Here is a 21,105-nt window from a genome sequence, read left to right as displayed (position 1 = left end):
ACTGCTCAGTGCAGGGACAGGGACAGGGCCACTGCTCAGGGCAGGGACAGGGACACTGCTCAGTGCTCAGTGCTCAGTGCAGGGACAGGGACAGAGCTCAGGGCAGGGCCAGGGACACAGCTCAGTGCAGGGACAGGGTCACTGCTCAGTGCTCAGTGCTCAGTGCAGGGACAGGGACACAGCTCAGTGCAGGGACAGGGTCACTGCTCAGTGCCCACTGCTCAGGGCAGGGCCAGGGACACAGCTCAGTGCAGGGACAGGGACAGAGCTCAGGGCAGGGCCAGGGACACTGCTCAGTGCTCAGGGGGACAAAAGCTCCCGGGACCAAACCCCAAACCCAACCCGAGCCCAGGGGGATCAAACACCCCAGTACCAAACGCCAAACCCAACCCGAGCCTGACAACGGCCACCAGCACCCACAGCAAATATTCCTTTATCTGTGCATTTTCACCCCTCAGTCCCTCCTTGCAACGCCTTCACCCTGCAGCTCCACAACCCAAATTCAACTTGCCAACCTTCACAATTCCAGTTTCAGTCTGACTTCTGTTCTTTTGCACAAAATGTTACTTGGAAGTTTTGCGTGTTTTACTTAAAATTCTAGAAGAATTCACAAATACAGTTCACAAGGGTTTTATCTACGGGCCCTTGCTATCTCAGGAACCGAAAACCTAAAACATTCTGGATGTGTGACTTCTGTACTACTAATAAATGGGAATTCATATCAGATGTGATTACATACAGTTACCTAATAAAGCTCTTAAAAGCAGCAGACTGAGGGTTGATGCAGAGAGGCACTCTGTTTCCTTTCTGCTGTTCCAAAATGAACTGATGAATTATTTCTGTACACAGGAGAAAAATACAAAACAACACAGCATTAACACTTCTGGCTTCAGTAAAATGCAATGTCAACTGGAGGGAAAGAGAACTTCCCTTATTGAGAGTACATTTAAGGGAGGATAGAAGAGCTGCAGCTTCCCTGAATCTGACCACTCAGCTTCAGCTCCAGGCTGCAGGACAGCTGTGGAGGTCACACCTCACAGCCCCAAACAGCCACAGACACACAGCGACTTCCCCTTCCCCCAGAGCCCCCTTCAGCAAAAGGATGAGGAACTGGGTGCCAGGGATGGGCACTGCTGAGATCTGAAACCCACAGACTTCTGCAGATCAGCTCATGCTTGTGCCACTGCCTTATCTCAGAACACTTATAATTCTGTTCTTTTGGTGAAAAGAAATTATTCCCAGTGTCTACTATGGAAAAATAACTAAAAGAAACCAGCACTGGGGTCACTGTGTGGATGCAGAGCACAAATCCCAACCCCATCCCAGCTCCATCCCATGTCCCCCCAGTGCAGGGGGACAAGTGCATGTGCAAGGTTAACTCCTGCTCACCTTTAACCTGCCGAACAGAACTGAGGTTCTTCTCAAAAGTGTCATCGAACTTGGGATTAGTGATGGGTTCAAAATCACTGGTATAAACTCTGCCAGTCGAAGTGGAGAAACAACACTTGCACATACAGGTGTGGTACCGCAACCGGCCCTCGTCCAGGTAGGGGTGAGCTAAGGCATCCTTAGCAGATATCCTTTTGGACTGCAGGGAAGGGAAGAGAGCAGGCGTGAGGTGAGGAACTGCTCATCACTTAATCCTCGGTGCTTAACAAACCCGCGGTGGTGTGGAAGGAGCTGCCACTAGAGGGGAGCTGAGGCTCACAGACCAGCCTGGGTGGCACCGACCCGGCTCAGCCACCACGGCAAGCGCTGAGCACACGGCTCTTAGGAACACGCCTCTTTGTCAAAGGCTTTTTTCTTCAGATAACCTTACAATTATGACTCCTGCAATAAATCAAAACAAGCTGGGAAAGACAGCATTCTAACTGTTGAGGGAGTCAGAAAGGAATTTTTGTTTTTTAAATGTGGAAGTTATAGTTTAACATTTCCATGGTTCTGCTCAGCAAAGCAATGTTAAGGTTTAAAAAAAATACACTCCAAAGGCAGTGCTTCTAAATGCTTCATCAACCCCCAGCCTCCTCCTTTGCACTGCAGTCACTCTGTTTCACATTTGCAATATTGGGGAGTTCTGTAGGAACGAAATAATGAAGATTATCAATTCTAATACCATATTTTCTTGTGACAATTCTCTAAAATGTCCCAAGAAACAAAATTCAAAATCCACAGCAGCACATTTTTATTAGAAAAACAGATGCTCAGTGGAAAAACGATCCTGTTCTGTGATTGGGGATGCAGGAGGAATTTTTTGTGTGTTGCAAGACCAGGAACACCCCCGTGTCCCTAATTAGAACTGCATCAAAGTAGCTGATGTTCTGCTACCTACACCCAGCTCGGAAAAGAGCATGAGTCATGCACAGCCTCATCCTTCCCACTGCCAGGCTTCCTTCCCAGGACCACTCAGTTTGAAACCTGAAACCCCCATTCCAGGGGGAATTGATCAGCCAATTATATGATATTTTTACTTTTTCATGGACCAGAAGTACTGCAATGCCATGTAGAAGGAAACCAGCTAAAGCGGTCCTTGACTTACAGCACTCAATTTAAGCACAATTTAAGCAGACAACAAAAACCGTTCAAAGCAGAAGTATTAGAGGTGATTTTCAGTCCTACTTACTGGATCAAAGACCAACATCCTGCAAAGGAGATGAACTGCTTCATGTGTAGCTTGACTGGAGAGTGTATATAGGACAGGAAGGGATGGCTGTAGGGGGAATGGGAGGAAGAGAAGCACAGAGTGTCCTGTCAGATCCATCAGCAGGAGAGCGAGTTCCCGCACGCGCTATTCCAGTCAGCAAGGACAAACTCCTTGTTACAGGGGACAAGTGGTACCTAACGCTTTCCAGCATGACAATAATCACCACTGCAAAACCCAGCAACTGTAATAAAGGTCCAATTGATCACTGCTCCCCTTAGTTCAGGTGCAATCCCTGGAAAAACCTGCTTTTCTTTCTGTATTTTTCTCTACAGACACCACTCCCACCAGGGTTTGATTAACTCCATCATTTCCAGTAGTTCATTTGTCAATCTCAATCCCTCCCAAATTATGGATTACTTTGCTTTTCCTTGCCCAGGCGATCCACAGCTGACAGTGACAGAAGGACTGTACTGGATGTCAGGGTTGCTGTAAATTTCCCAGAATAAATAAAACTACATCTCCAGAGTGACATCAGTCGAAGTTAACCCTGAAGTGCCACACAGAGCCCTGAGCACTCCCCAGCCTTGGTTTCTCAGGGCAGCTTATGGAATATAAAGCTGCAGTGTTTGGTAACTCTCCTCCTCCTGGCCTGCTCTCCCACAGCAGAGGGATCACAACAGGCAGGGGATGGACCCCACATGTTTTCCTTTGGGAAGGGGGTCAGCAGGGACAGGGACAGGGACAGCTCGCTCACCCTGGGGCTGCCAGGAACAAAATTCACTTGAACTTTTAAATACCAAACTGACAAAGTCTACAGAGTATGTAAATACCCATTTTGCCAGCACACAGTGGGGTAGGGGGGGTTTAATCAGAAACTTCTGGCATTAATCTATTTTTGCACAGAGCAGCAAAATGCCTCACCCCTCTCTCCCACTGCGCTCACCTACGGCGAGTAAAAATAGTCGGTGTGACAAAGCAATCGCCCGTTTCTAACTTGGGCTGCTCTCCCTGTTAGTCTAATTAGGAAACCAGCAACGTTTAACCACTTACAACCAGCAAAAGCTCCATTTCAGAATATGAAAAGCCAGAAATTTGCACTCAAACATGAAGTGTGCTTCAAGTTGAAAACAAAAATACAAATCATCACCTGGATGCTCTATATCCCCTGTCTCCAAGGTGCAATGAGCACACCAGCTCCCATGGCACTCCAGGGAGAATGAACGTTGTTTTCCCCAACACACACACAACTAACTCTTAAGAGTGTATTTCTTACAACTTTGTGGGTACAGGACATTAAATCTGTAGTGGAAACTTTTTACACCATTTCACCTCACTAGCTTTTTAGGATTCCCATCCTGTGGGTCATAAGACACCAGGTTTAGGAGTCGCAACTCTTCTAGCACATGACAACAGAAAAATAAACTTAACTTAAAACTGGCAGAGAAAATGTGAAGGAAATCCTTCTGTTATTAATGCTCAAATTAAAAAATCCTGTCATGAAATGGAACAGCAACAACTTTATGTAGTGGATCCAAAGTGCCAGGGAGGCAGAACTCCCACATGTCAATAATAAAGCAGAATATACATGCAATGCTCATTTCTATGGTAACTACTATTGTAGTGAGCAGACGTGAGAAATTACTTCAACATGCAGAAAATAATGATGCAAACTTAACTACTGGAGCAAGTACAGGCCAATAATTTTGTTAATTTTGTTAGCAATCATAAAAATGACACTATAGGAGAGCCACAGAGCCTCATCCCCGCACTAGAGATGCCTGCACAAGCATTTCTTTGTATCTGTTAACACTACATTGCATTTGCCCATTTTATTGCCCAGTCAGCACAATGACTCCATCCTGCCTTTTTCCTTTGGTTTGGTGTCTTTTTCCAAGCTAATTTTTACTCCAGTTGTGCAGAATGCTGTATCTCAGCTTTCAGCCTCTTGTTGGGCCTTCCTGAGCAGCTCAGGTGAGCAGGGACCCTCTGGGGTGGGGTGCTGGAGGTTCTGCCCCTGGCTCTGGGCAGGGAGTGGATTCCACCTCTAGCACTCCTGATCCTGGCAGTGCAGCAGCCCTCTAGGGCTTTATGAATCATACTGTCAATTCTAATTTATGTCTCTTGCCAGTACCAACTCTTAAATTTAACATCTTCATTCAAAGTAGGTATCAAAACACTGCTGCCTCAGAAAGGGACTTTCACCTGGGGCATCAAGCCCAACAATCCCCCAGGGCAGAAGCCAGAACTGCCCCTGACTAGTGAAAAGCCCCCTTGTGCCCAGAGCAGGTGGAGTCAGCACAGATCAGCCCCCGTCCCAAGCACCACAGCCCCCTGTGCCCACCTCAGCCCCGATCCCAGGCGCAGGTCTGAGAGCAAACATCCAGGCCGAGTGTTCTGAACCAACAGGCCATGGGAATTCAGTCAGGATGTGAAAGGCCCGCCCTGCCCAGAGGAAGCCCTGCCTGGTGGGGCTGTGTGGCTGCAGGCAGCCCTGCAGTACCTGTTTATGAGGACCCCTGAGTATGTGTGCCTTGGCGCCTTCACAAGCCGTCCTCATCGCCTCCAGCGACGGCGTGCCCAGCAGGTCTGTGATCAGATCCAGCTGCACAGAGCACAAGGACACAGCTCAGACACGGGATGCTCTCCACTGGAGCAGCAGATTCCCCAGCTACCACTAACCAACATCCTGTCCCTGTTCCCTGGAGCAGAGCCCGACCCCCCTGGCTATCCCCTCCCGGCAGGGAGCTGTGCAGAGCCAGGAGGGCCCCCCTGAGCCTCCTTCTCTCCAGGCTGAGCCCCCTCCCAGCTCCCTCAGGAGTTCTCAGCCCCTTCCCAGCTCTGTTGCCTCCCCTGGGCACGCTGCAGCCCCTCCCTGTCCCCCGAGGTGCAGCTCTGCCTGCAGGAGCAAGGGCAGCAGGAAGGCAGCCAGGGAGAGGTGAGGTGGGTATATCCAGAGATACCTGCTGGATGGGACTCTGTGCCTGGAACAATATCCTTCTGCCAAGCAACTCTGCAAAGATGCAGCCAACAGACCAGATGTCGATGGCATTGCTGTAGTGGCGGCTGCCCATCAGGATCTCCGGAGCACGGTAATACTGAGTGACAACTTCCTGAGTCATGTGCCGGGATTCGTCTAACTCTTCCACCCTGGCCAATCCAAAATCACAAATCTAAATTGAGAAGGCAAATAAGAAAATTAAAACAACCAAAACACCTTCTGCGTTTCAAATAGGCAGCCTTCTGGGAAGGAGGCAGGGGATCCCCAAGCAGCATTTAAACACCTTGATAATCTGCTCTGACTGCACAAGCCAGGGGAGAGGGGATAGGAGGAAATCATGTTGCTTTGTTCCACAGCCATTTAAACTTCCTACAATTCGATTTGAAATCACAGTACATTTTAAGTTGGCATTACAATATTTATAATCTGGAAGATGAAAAAGCTTTGCACTACAAAAAACTCAATCTCTGGGTATGGAGTATTTAAACTCAAACAAACTCACTTGCTCATGATATGTCTCAAAATATTAAAGATTCAGCTCTACTCATTTGGGTTTAGGGAATTGTTAAAAATGTCTTGAACCAGAAGGGTTAAGAAAAGTGAGCAAACTTTGCCAATTTGAATTCTCAGCAAATCCCTGTAAACAACACTGAATTTTTGTGTTTGGCACAGCTGTACAACACACCTCAGTCCTCCAAAATTCCATATACCCAAGGTTAATGGAGGTGCCTTGGGCATTTGGTGTCATCTTCCCCTGAGGAGCACAGGGACACTGAGAACCCCCTGCCCCTCCCAGGCACAGGACATCCCACCCAAGCCAAACTCAGGAATTCTCTCTGGCTTTAGGAGATGTGGGGAGAGCCAGGGAGAAAAGGGGAAAGGCAGATGTTTGCTTCATTTCCACTGCTTAAAAAATCTGTAGGATTTTTTTCAATTTACATGGACTTTCAGGGAAAGCATTCACACTGAATGTTTTTGTTTACAAATTAACAACATACACACACAAACATCTTCAATGAAAGTAAGCAGCACCTTAAGGACACAGTTGCTGTTCACGAGTAGGTTCCCTGGTTTAATGTCTCGATGTAAAATGCCAGCAGAATGTAGATATTTCAGACCTGAAATATTAAAGAAAATTAATTTTATGTTTTTTCTCTTTTAGAAGAAATTTAAGGCTGACAACATTTCTCCAGAAGGTCTGGCAACTCCTGATCAGCAAAGCTTTGCCTGTGCCTCAGTTTTTAAATGAGTAACTCCCAGCCAGTAATGCACACTCAGTCACTTAATGACAGGGTAAAATTTTGGAGTATAAAAAATAGGCAGAAAAAGGAATTTAGCAGTCTTTTTATAACCCTCCCCCCCAATCCAACAAACAACAAATCAAAAGCAAAGTGTCATTTCTCTGATTATGGCATGGATGCTCTGCTAATCCCCACTCTGGAATTTTCAGATACCTCTTACTGCTCTGTTTTTCAGTAACAATTTTTGCCTTAAAGGGATATAATTACACATATTCACCCATCTGGTTCAGTCTAAGTGTCCTTTTTGTTCCTTGATTCTAAAAGCATGACTTTTCTTTCCCTGACAATGCTTTAAAGCAGCAGGGGTGCCATGCTCTTGTAGGTACAATAATTCATGCTTGGTATTTATTCAAATATGACATTAAAAGAAGTTCCTAAGGAAGCTTATTCAAGATGAGAATGTCTTGAGAATAAACATCAAGGAAAGAAATATTTCTACTACACAATTTTCATTAAATTCAGAGGAAGAAAATTACCTCTTAAAATCTGGTAAAGAAAAACTTTGACATGATCCGAGCTGAGAGGCTGAGGAGAGACGATAATCTTATGGAGGTCACTCTGCATCAACTCAGTGACAACATAGCTGCAGTTCAGTGGTTAAGGAAAAGCACAACAGGCACACAATCTCTCAAAACATTCACTAACTCCTACTTACTTGAGCTCTTACAGGTCACAACCATTGAGTTAAAGAGAGGAAAGCTGCTTCAGAGGTCAAATTCTTACAGGAATGAAAATAAAAAACATCTTGTGAAAGAAAACAGATTGGTCCATGAGAGTTTGCATTAAGGTAGTTGCACAAAGTTACTGAAAGGCAAATTACCAGTGAGACTGAGGGGAGGGGGCTCCAGAGGGGCCTGTGTGTGTTCAGGGGGTTCAGAAGCACTGAAATGGGGTGAAAGCTGCACCCTATAGGATGGAGACCATCCTGACAATGTCCTGGCTGTGGGACAACAGTAACACACAGAGAAATCATCACAATAAATACTGGGGGAAATACAGGCATTAACTAAAAACATCACTGCTTTAAAAGCTTAGTTTAGCAGTCACACTTGAAACAGGAGTGTGCTATTATCACATTTGTGGCTGAAGGAGGTAAAATACGTTTGCGCCATGTTAACTGATACAGCCAGGTATTGAATGCTCATTTTCTTTCATCTCTACCCAGTCAATGCTCTGCTTTCATCTGTTGCTCTACAAACCCTCTCCAGCTAAATCCCTGTTGGCCAAAGGGTTCATCTGCCAACAGAACACCACACAAAAACTCATTTTATAAATTAAATATCTCCAACTTTTTGAGGAAAAAAATATTAAAATTGCATTCATAAAGAATTCATAAAGAAAAAACCCAACCCTGCAGCACCATAATTTGTAGTCCTCTAATTTTTCTTTTCCTTTAGCAAAGACCCTTTTAAATATTTATACCAGACTTTTAAAATCTGCGGTTTACCTTACACCTGCAACAAATCTTTACATTCAATTTAATGCAAAATACTTTTAAAAACCCAAAAGCATTACTCTGCACTTTATCACGATAAGATTTTTGTTTTACTACGCCACAAATCCTCCTAAATCTCAATCCCGAGCATAATGTCTCCCAGATGTCTCAACTAGTTGCCATGCCAACTAAAGCAGCTTAAATTAAATGAGGGCCTGAAATGGCACCTGCACCAGTGCAGGTCTGGGGCGCATTAAATCAAGCCCTTGACAGGCTCAGAGGTGCCATTAACCCCAGCAGCAGCAGCAGCAGCAGCAGCAGCAGCAGCAGCAGCCATCTGATTATTGTCTCTGGGTGATGGAGCCCGGGCTGGCGGCAGCGGGCTCTGCCGTGACCCACGGGCTCTGCTGCTGCTGCTGCTGCTGCTGGGACCCTGCCTGCAGCAGCCGCTGCTGGGGACACTGAGCAGAAGGGACCCCAAACCCGGGATGCCATGCCCTGCTCACACAGCACCTCAGCTTGCTTTCCTCAGTGCCGCCGCGGCCGCGGGCGCTGAGCACGGCGCTGCTACCGGAGAGAAATTGCTCCTGACAGCAGTAATTAGTTAAGTAGCTGTATAAAATTAGATCTACAAATGTACCAATTTGCTTCAGAGTAATTATCAAAGCAAATGCGCGGCACAAAAGAACCCGACTTGCTCTGCTGGCTGGGACCTGCTGAGTTGGTGGATTTTACGGAGCGACAGATAAACGTTAGAAAGGGATGAGGTGCCCTGGGTGATGTGGCACTCTCATCGTGGCTGGCACTTGGTCTCTGCACGCCTCAAACCCCGGCTCTGCGGCTCAGAGGGACCCTGGCAGTCCCTGCCCAGCTGGTTTGGGGGCTGGCCAGGGGAACTGGCCCCGGCCATGGATCAGAGGAAAGCCCCGTCCCAGGGCGAGCCCGTGCTGCTGGTCCAGCGGGGCTGGCACTGCCCCTCACTGCCTGCAGCAGCCCCTCACCCTGCTCCTCTCCACCCTACAGACACCAGGGACCTACCCAGAACCCACCAGAACGCAGCTCTTCCACCTCTCTGTGAGTTTACTGCACATCCTTGCTTTTACTGCTACTCAAACCTTTTCCAGACCCCACCCCTGAAAAGTGGTGACTTTTCAGCAGCTTCTGATATCCACTTTAATGGGCAAAGTTTTCATAAAGTTACTACAGAAACTTTGGATAGTTCTTAAAGGAGAATATTCACAGATCTGCAGTTGCTGAATTCAGTATTACAATCAACTGTGGAAGGTTCTGTAATTGGAAAAAAGAGCTATCAATCATTCATTTTTGCACCAGGTGATATTGGTAAAAACATCAATACCTGTAAGATTCAAAACGGCCACAAAGATTTTCAGCCGAAAACCTCATTATTAATTCAAATTATATCTTATTCTGAGTGTTTGGCAGGAATTTTCATCCTAAACAAAAATCTCACTAGATTAAAATTCCTTTATTCACCACTAGTTTCCTTAGAAATCTTTTAATTTATCAGTAAAATGTTAAGGTGGTTTTATAATTAGTTCTCTTTAAAAAATACACTCTGCAATTCCTGCTGGTACCTACGAAACACTGAATAATTGAAATGAACTCTACCAGCTCATTTGCAACACATCATTCATATCATTTTAGTCATTCTTTTATTACGTTTCTTTCCCCAAAAAGGGCACTACAACTCTTTGGAAAGAACAAAGGAAATCACTCAATACCAACTCCAGCCCTTTACACTTTTATCACTGTTCAATATGTCCTTCTGTAAAAATGGAACAACCCTATGATATCTTTGGGAACTCTACCTGTGGACCAACAAAAGAAGTTTGGACATCTACACCCCCCAAATATGGAACATCTTTACCTGATCTTCTTCAAACCAGTCTCAAGAAAATTCTCCTTACACTACAGTAAGCAGAAACACATGCAATTAAAAATAGGTATTAATTCATTCTTTTAAGGAATGTAGGAATCCTAAGTGCACTTATTGTAATTATTTCAAAAGAAAGGATAAAGAAGATTACACATAATCTTCTGTTGTCAATATTAGAGTCAAGAAATTAACAAAAATATAAAAAAGGCAGCCCTATAGAACACAACTCAGAATGACTTAAAGTCAGTTAGCCATGAAGGAAACTAACATTTTGGTTTTATATTCAAAACTTGGCAGTAGCTAAGCTCATAAAAATAAGCTTATCCCATTTAAATATTCTTGATTGTACAATTACACGGAAGGAGTAATCCTTAACCTAGATCTGATTTATAACTCATATGACTTGTTCTAAATGAGGGCATTGAACTAGTGCACATAACCAAAATCCAGTTTCTGAAGACTACTTATATGCTCTCACGTGAAAGAAATATCAAAGCAGAATTTTAAAGCTTTACCTAAACTCATATGAAAAAGCCCCAGTACAGCACAGCAATATTTTCAACTAAATAATGTGTTTCTCCACCAGCAAGTTGTGCTGTACTTTGGTTAAAATTACCACGTTGATTACACCTACTTTCTTCACCAATCAATCCAAGGTATTACATAAATAGATGAAACCATACTTCCAAAGTTCAGTTTTCCTAAAAATAATGACAATTTCCCACCCATTAACTGCAAAGTGGGTCATACAAAAAAGCAGCTTAGACCCACCAGCACCAAAACCCAACCTGCCCAAGCCTAACCACAGGAGTGGCAAAGAACTTCTCCTGCCATGAGAGTCAGAGCCCTCCCAGCGCAGGGATTCACTTTTCAGTATTGCAGAAAGCAGAAATTCCCTCCTTCACGACTAGAAGACAGCCCAAGCCAAGTTAGAAAAGGAAAACAACCAAACCAAAACATGACCCTCATGTGAAGTTCTTCCCTCAAATTCACTGCTAGAACCCAGTTCCACACCGGCAGCTGTACCTGTGCTGCACCAGTGGCACAGAACATTTGTGGGACACAGCTCTGGGCAATGGGCTCTGCAGCAGGACAGAGCTGACAAGGACAGCCACAGCCCTGCCACTCCTGAACCCTCTCTGCTAACTCAGGGCTCCAAAGCCTCTGAAACCGCCACAACGTCTTTTAAAATACAAATAACTGAGAGGAGATTAATTACTGGATATGGTTTTAAAAATAATGTTCTGGGGGGATCCCTGTGAGCAGCAGCAGCAGCAGCAGGGCCTGCTGGTCAGTCCCACACTCCTGCACACACTGGCCCAGGTGCAATCACAGCTCAGTTCAGTCCTGCACCAGCCCATCCCAAAGCTCAGCTCAGCCCTGCACCAGCCCACCCCAAAGCTCAGCTCAGCCCTGCACCATTTCACACCCCAAAGCTCAGCCCTGCACCATCCCACCCCAAAGCTCAGCTCAGCCCTGCACCATTTCACACCCCAAAGCTCAGCCCTGCACCAGCCCATCCCAAAGCTCAGCCCTGCACCATTTCACACCCCAAAGCTCAGCTCAGCCCTGCACCATCCCACCCCAAAGTTCAGCCCTGCACCATCCCACCCCAAAGTTCAGCTCAGCCCTGCACCAGCCCACCCCAAAGTTCAGCTCAGCCCTGCACCAGCCCACCCCAAAGTTCAGCTCAGCCCTGCACCAGCCCATCCCAAAGCACAGCCCTGCACCATCCCACCCCAGCACCACCTCACAGCTCGGGATGCTACAGGTTCACTCCTGGAAATAAAACTGTCCACATGCAGGTTCTGTGGTTCCATTTCATAGATTACACCACACACTGGCAGCTTCTAAGCTAATGAAAATCACATCTACCTCAATTAAGATGTTCTATTTTTATATTTAGGATACATTTCTTCAAAATAGTCGATGTGTGGAGGCTGGAGGATGTCGAGGGCAGAGAGTACCTAGGAAACACCACACAAGGTCAAGGCCTATTCCAGAACAAATCCCTTTCCAAAAGACAGACTGCACATTTCTCACATGGCTTCATTTTATTCTATCCCACAGACAGACCAATGTTCTGTCTCACCAGGTATGTAAATTTAATAACCCACCATGTAAGATATTCTGTATATTCAATGTCTCTCTCTTTTCTAACTTAAGACATTTTTCCAGCTGTTGGAGCAGTAGTTTGAAAGCACAAATTTATCTATCCAATAAAAAGTGGTTTCTTTACAATATATATGAACGTAGAATCTTTGAAAGTAATTCCAGCAAAGAAATGTAAAAGCAGAAGATATTACACTTTGTACTGCCTTTAGTCTTTCAGAGTTTTGTGATTCACTGCTTCCACATGGGAATTGCAAACCCCAAAGATGTTCCCATTCTGAATAAGCAGCTCAGTGGTACAAAAAGCAAAAGGTAAAAAAGGTAGAAAAAAGCAAAAACGTAGAAAAGCAGCAGCAGAGAACTCCCATCCTCTCACAGAGAAAGATACTCCTTGATGTGGTCATTTGGATCCTGTCCTAGGAAGGTTCATGACATTTGGGTGAAGCACCCAAACTTCAGATGCACTTCAGACTTCATGGGTCAAACCAAATAGTGTTTAAACGTTTTAACTTAAGCTGACTGATTTTACCTAAAGCAGGTTTGGGAGAGGACCAGCAAAGGGGACAGAACAGCTCAGGAGGAAGTGTCCAGCTGACACAGCTCTGTGCAGCCTGACATTTACCTAAAGCCTCAAAAAAGGCTGGGAAGAAGTGTACTGACTGTCTGTTTGCAAACACTTTGGAGGGGAAATTATGAGTATCCTTAGACTCTTGACAGTTTCATTTTTATAGTGTCTGCAACAGTAATATCTGAGTTTCCAGAAAATCTGATCACTGTAAAGTATTTTAGATATTCTGTAACAAAACACACTTTTGTTACAGAGAGCTCCATTTTACATTTAGGTTTTCTCAAAGATTTCAAGATTACTTTGAATTTACTTACATTGTCATGCTTAAAAAAACACAACATCTTCAACTCCCGGAAGACCCTTTTACAAGAGACCAAATTTTGGAAGACGTTGGGCATCTTTTTGAGTGCAACTCTCTTTCCATCTCGTGGATCTGTTACTGACCTACAGGAAAAAAGACAAAGAACATCACATACTCCTGTTAGACAGTTTGCTGAAGAAGAAAAGAGTATTTTAAAGTTTCTTATCATTCTCAGCTCAGTGAGTCAGAACAAAGTGAAGCCATTTCTAGGGAAAAGAGCACTAATGTGAGGGCACTGAGCAGTGTCCCGCAGAGCCTGTGCCACACAGATGTGACCATTCTGTGGATGGAGCACACACCCAGCCCAGCAGGGCCACACACTGACCTCATGGTGACATCAACACCTGCAGTGGATGTCAGGATAAACATCCCCTTCACCTCCCAAAAACACCTCATTAAAACGCTCTCAGTTACCCAGATTGGATTTTATCAGGTCTATCGCTCACTTCTTCCTCTCCAAAGAATGTAAAAGATCTAATAATCCTATTCTGACAGAACTCTGGCAAGTGTAAGACTATTTATTGGTATGTCACCAAATCACATCTGGAGAAGCAACAGCACGTGGTATCCAGGTTTGCACAAATGTAAAACAGGCATGATACTGGTCCTTCTCCCACACAACTTATGGAATGCAAGTATAGTAGCTCAGGAATTATAAGGTGCTTTGCACATGGCAAGTATTTTAATTTAAAATAATTGGATTCTGAAAATAGAATTTTATAATGAGAACCATAAAACTAGAGCAAGGAGATTATGGTGCCTCAATTCCCAATCCCAGTTTTTAAGGTGAGTTTCTCAAACTACAGAATAGAGTATATGCATATTTTTACTGGGATGACCAAAATAACTTCAATCTCAGTGCAGTGTTGAACCCACAGAAGAATCCACATCCAGCTACGCACCCTGATAACTACACTTGTCCTTAAAAAGTTGCTGGTTTTCTCTCTCATGTGACTCTTCTGCTGTGCCAGGCCTGCCGTGGCTGCTCTGCTCTTCCAAATGTCTCCATACAATAACCATTGCTTTGGGTGAACAGACTGTTCCGAGTCTCTCATAGAGGAAGGAATTCAGTGGGGTTGCTGTGTCATTCTCATCCATGACCAGTTTTCTTTTTTCTTTTAAATAACCCACTTTCACAAACAAGTGATGATCCCCTGCAGTATCCACCTGGAAAGCAATTCCTCTGCTCTTTCCCCACAGCAGCAGCAATGCCAGCCTGCCCCTCACCTCCCTGCCTTGGGCTGGCAGCTCTGTGCTACTCACCAGCAATTTCACTTCAAGGGGCAGCACAAAACTAACAATCCAAGTTCTGAAGATCAGAACTGTCAGGCCTGCATTCCAAAGAACAGAAACAAGAAAGGAAGAAAGGAAACAGCCCGTCTGAAAACCTGGTATTTACAGCATCCAAAAAAAGATGCTGAAAATGTTGTTTTGTGTTTGTGTACAGTACCTACTTTGATACTAGTAAAATAATTATTTATAGCAATATGCTATCGGGTCACATATCCCCAGGAGAAACTAGAAAAGCAGGAAAATCTCCTAGGAGCTAATTGAGCTAGAAAGGCAGCTTCACTCACTGCTGCTCTCAGAAGAACACATCTGAATTCCCTGCCCTGCTTTGTGAGGCCATTCCTGCACGGGTGAATCCCGCAGCAAAGGGCCCAGCAGGCAGGAACCATCCATCACAAGGCACTACTGAAGCCTCAAAGGGTCCACTTACCAACCACCAACTGCAGCTGGGATAAAGAGATCACAGACCGGGATTCAAACCAAAAATAACCTAGCAAAAATTATATATAGGTATGGGGCAAAAAATAAGTGATTGAATCTTGTGCCAAGGCAGCCAGCTGAGCTCTAACCGTGCCTTCGGGAGTGACACTGAACAGTGACCCCGAGCTGGGGATCCAGCACTGAGCACTGAGGGTGCAGTGAGCCCAAAGCCCAGCCCTGCAGGGACACAGGGCAGCGCACAGCTGGGACAAAGGGCCAGGACATTCTGGGGGGCAGATCACCACCAGAGCAGCTGAGGGACAGCAGCAGAGCAGCCCTGGGGCCAGCACAGGAATGGGATGCATCCCCTGAACTGCACTGGGTGCCCTGTGCAGCAGGGCCACTCTCCTGCCACCAGAAACCCCTCTGTTCTGCTGATTGTACATAATGTATGTATGTCTTGTTTATTTAAGAACTACATAAAAAGCTTTTAAAATAGTGTGACATAAAACATATAAAGAAAAAAGATACTTTACAGAACCTGCGCCTTCTATTTACTTTGCAAGCTAATCACACCAGAAATAATACAATTTTAAAAAGTAATAGGACTACAGAAGAGATTAATGACACAATCCAGACCTCTAGTTAAAATGTTTTCAAAGACAATCCTTATCTCAAAGAATCCTTGCAGGCATTCAGCCGTTTCAATTACGCATTATAAGCCTTTAGCAACTCTCTGCCATGTTGATGGCAAATTTTCAAGGTGGAGTCTATGCCAACAGTGACTTTTTCTCTCCCTGAATCCAGGTCAAGGCATACACATTGTTCTGTAGTTTCAACTGGTAGAAGAACAAGTTTGTGACTGTTCCGTGTGCAATTATTACACAGGAGCAAGATAATGAAAGAATGTTCTTGGGGTGGTGTGGGAAAGTGCTGGTGCAGTTTGTTCTGTCACGGAAACAAACCTTCCTTCACATTTATAGAGAATATCTATAAATTTACATCAGGAGTTACCAGAAGGGAGGGAATTTAATAGGATTACTCTGCAAGTTTTTCTTATTAGTCAGTGAACTTTTTTTCCCCAGTTGCTTGACTCTTAATCACACAGGCTTTTCCAGCAAGCCTTACTCTGAGATATGTAAGTGGCCTGGTCCCACAAGCATTTCAGCTGCTCACCCAGGCATGTTTGATGTACCACTTTAAAACAAACAGCACAGCTCATACTCAAGGGCATGTGATCCCAATATGCCACTTTTTCAGCACATGGTATTGCAATCAATCACATCTTGGCATATTTCAAAATATACTTGAGCATGGGATGATATTAAAAATCCCTTAGAAAAGCTCACAAAACCACAAGATTCCCAAGACTGAAGTGAAAGGGCAAGGAGAGGCTGTGCACTTATCAAATGTCTTATCTGGGAAATGCTTGATTGAGTACATAAAATTTGCACACAGGCACAGGCCATGAGACCAGGCTCTGCTCTCTGCAAAGTCACTGCCAGGCACTGAGCCCGACCAAAATGTGACAAAAACTGATCCACAACATTTAATGGACTGTAGGGTAGCAGAGAGGAGAGGTGAGGAAAATAAGGACACAAGTGTGAAATCCTTAAGAAAACAAACCAATATATATATATGTGGATTTAGCAACAGATGTCTTACTGAAGGAAGAAAAGGAAATGCATCCACAGAGGCTGAGTTTTTACACAAAGCAGCTGCTTTAGCAATTTACCATTATAAAGATTCAAACACCAGGGAGACAGGCCAGAGGTGATGTTCCAGGCCCTGCAGTGACCTTGCCTACTGCCAGCAGTGTTTTCTCCCATCACAGACTGCAGTCCACGTCCCACACCGCTCCTGACCCGCACAAAACTTGTTCTGAAGCTCTGTGACAATTCCTAACGGAAGCTAAATTATTCACATGCTAAATGGTTCTAACTTTAGTAGCCTGAAAGTCAGTTCTGCAGCCCAAAGCTGCGAGTGAGGCGTTCCTGCCGCGGGCAGGGGCCGCTGCAGCTCGGGCTGGCCCCAAACAGCTGTGCTGGCACGGTGACACGGCCAGCAGGAACAGCCCCCGACAAAGGCAGGACACACAGACGCTTGTTCAGGAACAATGGCAGCCCGGGCATATGTCAGAGAGCATCCCAGTCAGCCACACTGCCTCTGCCAAGTGAACAAGTAGAGGGAGAGGTGGCATTAATCTCTTTTTGAGGGCTCTTGGGTAACACATGAACCGTTTCTCTAGAGGCGCCTCACCGCAGCAGTGAATGCAGAGAACCAGCAGAGCCTCCTCGTAGATCACCAGGCTCCTGATCTGAGGACCCCAGTTTCCCAATTCCACATGAGTCTTTTCTCCCTGTGTGTGCAGCCAGGGCCGTGCTGAGTGTCACAGCCCCCTGGGCACCCTGTCCTGCCAGCAGGGTGACCTGGGCTCCCCTCCAGCAGTGCTGGGAGAGAGATCATCAGGAGCAAGGATTTGTTTTGGTTGGATTTCTCACAACAAGAGAGTTTTAGCACACACACTCATGCAATTAGCATGGTATTATAATGGGTTTTACCCTCTGGCTGTACATACATTGTCTGAAAGATGCAAAAGCTGATACAATCTGGTTTAAAGGAGATATTCATAGTCATTTCAGCTATAATTTTTAAAAGAAAAGCCACCCACAGATTCATTAGGAAAAGGAGGAAAACATTACAGCAGAGCAGTGCTCAGTCCTCTGCACTTTACTGCCATGGCCAGAGCTCTGGGGAAGGCTGCTCTGAACTTACAGCACGAGGCCTGTCCCCAGGAAGGAGCAATGAAACTGGAAATCAGGAGCCCCGACAGGAACAGCAGCAGGGAGGCTGCAGGAGGAGCACAAGCCAGGGAATCCCAGGATGACTCCAGGGAGTGAGGAACTGCACTGACCAGAGGAGGGTCCTGCACCCACCCACAGGCCAGGGACAAGCTCAGAGAGGAATCACACCATTCCCTGTGAAATCACACCATTCCTGGTGAAATCACACATTCCCGGTGAAATCACACACCATTCCCTGTTAAATCACACCATTCCCCTTAAATCACACCATTCCCTGTGAAATCACACCATTCCCTGTGAAATCACACCATTCCCTGTGAAATCACATCATTCCCTCTGAAATCACACCATTCCCTGTTAAATCACACCATTCCCTGTGAAATCACATCATTCCCTGTTAAATCACACCACTCCCTGTTAAATCACACCATTCCTGGTGAAATCACACCATTCCCTGTGAAATCACATCATTCCCTCTGAAATCACACCATTCCCTGTTAAATCACACCATTCCCTGTTAAATCACACCATTCCCTGTGAAATCACATCATTCCCTGTTAAATCACACCATTCCCTGTGATATCACACCACTCCCTGTTATCCCACCTGTGAGTTACATTAAATACCCGCTCACCCCGAGGAACTCTGCAGGGCCCAAACACTGACACGTGTGTCTACCTATTCACATCAGCAGTTTGGGGACTTCAAAAATATTCCAAAACTTGCACTAAATCATTGCCTACAAAAAGTCCCAGTAGCTGCAGCACAGAAAAATGCAGAGTTGTCAGTGACAGCAGAATTTTTAGCACACAAGCACAGAAAAATAAGGTTTCATTGTTAAAAGACATTATCAAAAAGAACAGCTGTTATTTTTCGAGTTATTTAAGCACTGGATGTACTGTTGATTTTCAGGTCACTATTGCTCCGTGGCAGCCTCCAGCTGGCAATACTTCAAAGATCCTAAAATGAAATATTTACAGTGGGGGAAAAAAAATATCTTTGAGAGATATGATATGAAAGCAAACTGCAAAAAGATAGCTAAGGAGATACTAGTGAGCAAAACCTGGATTTCACTTGGATTGAACTTTGAGGCAGAGAAGCCAAGTCATAGAATTCCCTGTTTCACCCATCCCTGGGGATCAGCTGCAGGAGTCTGAGGGCTCACTGACACAACTGAGCCAAGGAGCCATGGGCTGATATGGATTGGCAAAAGCTGGGTGAAGGTGTTCGCAGGCAAAAGTAAAAACTTCTTACACTTTTAGACATCTGGGACCTCAAAAAATATACTCCACCTGCTAAATATTTTCTTAATATTTTGGCAAGTAAAGTAGGTTTTGCATGCAGGAATCTGCATGTGAACAAAAAATTTGTGTTTGTTGGAAAGGCACTGAGCAGAAAATAAGTTACTTAAGAAGATTACACAAAAAGACAATTTAATTAACTGACTACCAATGCGCATTCTCAGCATTTCATTAAGTTTTCTCAACATTCTCCACGGAATGCTGTAAAGTAATCAAAAAATACCCAAAGGCACTTCAAGGAAACCTGTAAGTTATTCCAAATAGCAAAGTCTTTCTAACACATATGCTCAGGAGCCGGTCTTTTCAGTGGTACGGGATCTGGAAAAGAACTGGCTGAATGCAAGCTAACAGATTTCATGTAGAACTTCCACATGAGCCTGAAGAAAACATCCAGATTTCATTTCCACTTACAGGTGTTTTATGGGAAAGGGTTAAGAGACTTCAAAGGTGTGCTTCACTCCCTCCTGCTAAATGCAGACCTCTCCAGAGCTCCTTTTCCAGCCATCCATGTCCAAAAAAAGCCTTTTAACGTTGGTTCTAATCACACCCTCCAGCATGTGTGCCATTACCACTTATTCTTTACAAATCAGAGCTAAAAGCAAAACTGATTACTGCAAGAAATCTGTCTCCTTGAACAAAAAGTGATTCAGAGTATCTTACTTAAAAGAAAGGAGTGAAAATTAAAGGGATACTGTTATAGCTAATATCTTTTAAAATGTTTCATTTGTCTTCCTTCATGGAAGCTTAAAATTGAAACTGCTTTCCAAATCAAATTTATTTCCCCACTTATACAAAATTTTCTGACTCTGCTTCAGACCTTTTTATTCACTTCTCAACTGCATATATGAACCACAGCTACAATAAATTACTACACTACACATAACATTTATTCAGATAATTTTTAATATAATTTTTAATTTTTTTTCAGCCAATGGCATAGTTCTGGATGTGATGTTCACAAATAAATAACATGCCCAATAAACACACAGAGCTTCATGTATTTTTACAGTTCTTTCTTCTTTATTTTTAAACCTTATACCACTATAACATGCACATTCCTGCCCCAATTCACTGACCTCTATTCCCATTCCCACCAGCCAACCAAGAAAAACCCAGATGAGAAACCTTCCTCTCCACGTCCAACAAGCCTGCAGGCCTTGGCACAGTTCCTGGAGTATTTCTGCACCTCCAAGCAAAGTAGGTTAATAAGGTCTCTGGTCATATCCCCGACTGCCACCTCGCTCCTGCAATAACCACCCAGCTCCTCTCCCCCGGCCAGGACAGAACAAACCTGCAATAACCACCCAGCTCCTCTCCCCTGGCCAGGACAGAACAAACCTGCAATAACCACCCAGCTCCTCTCCCCCGGCCAGGACAGAACAAACCTGCAATAACCACCCAGCTCCTCTCCTCACCAGCACTCTCCCTGCGCCTCCATCCTCCCATCACCTCTCCCCAGGCCAGGACAGAACAAACCTGCAATAACCACCCAGCTCCTCTCCTCAGCAGCTCTCCCCTGCCTCCTGCAATAACCACCCAGCTCCTCTCCCCCGGCCAGGACAGAACAAACCTGCAATAACCACCCAGCTCCTCTCCTCGCAGCTCTCCCCTGCCTCCTGCAATAACCACCCAGCTCCTCTCCTCGCAGCACTCTCCCTGCACCTCCATCCTCCCATCACCTCTCCCCGGGCCAGGGCAGAACAAACCCACGGAAACGGTGCCCGAGCTCCTTTCTGCACAGCAATCCCTGTGAAGCAGCCCAGCACCTCGTCCCAATCGATACCTCAACACTTCCTCCTCCAGGGGAAACCTGTCCTGTTTCAGCCAGTCCTTGTTTCACCACAATCATGTTTCCTGACTTAAAAAATCAGAAGCGGATTCAAACCAAAGTGTACAACAAATATTTGAAACTCGGTACTTCAAAGGAATTACACTCCGGTGTTCCCTGCTTCCACCAGGGAAATATTGGTGTCTGTT

General features: G+C 45.1%; 1 protein-coding gene across 2 annotated transcripts in view; it reads right to left on the bottom strand.

Moving 5' to 3' along the window:
* Nucleotides 1–21,105, bottom strand: part of NLK (nemo like kinase) — a 36,575-nt gene that overhangs the window by 2,143 nt on the left and 13,327 nt on the right. For both annotated transcript variants that reach the window (XM_059487108.1, XM_059487109.1), the window contains 9 exons: nucleotides 13,267–13,396; nucleotides 12,184–12,239; nucleotides 7,417–7,523; nucleotides 6,672–6,757; nucleotides 5,602–5,811; nucleotides 5,142–5,243; nucleotides 2,621–2,707; nucleotides 1,390–1,588; nucleotides 746–839 (listed from right to left, as the gene is read on the bottom strand). In XM_059487108.1, the coding sequence (XP_059343091.1) occupies nucleotides 746–839; nucleotides 1,390–1,588; nucleotides 2,621–2,707; nucleotides 5,142–5,243; nucleotides 5,602–5,811; nucleotides 6,672–6,757; nucleotides 7,417–7,523; nucleotides 12,184–12,239; nucleotides 13,267–13,396 (1,071 nt within the window). The remainder of the gene's footprint in view (nucleotides 1–745; nucleotides 840–1,389; nucleotides 1,589–2,620; nucleotides 2,708–5,141; nucleotides 5,244–5,601; nucleotides 5,812–6,671; nucleotides 6,758–7,416; nucleotides 7,524–12,183; nucleotides 12,240–13,266; nucleotides 13,397–21,105) is intronic.

The sequence above is a fragment of the Ammospiza nelsoni genome, chromosome 21 (assembly GCF_027579445.1).
Source record: "Ammospiza nelsoni isolate bAmmNel1 chromosome 21, bAmmNel1.pri, whole genome shotgun sequence".
Lineage (NCBI taxonomy): Eukaryota > Metazoa > Chordata > Aves > Passeriformes > Passerellidae > Ammospiza > Ammospiza nelsoni.
Note: the sequence above shows the minus strand (reverse complement) of the source record. Positions and strands in the feature narration are given on the sequence as shown.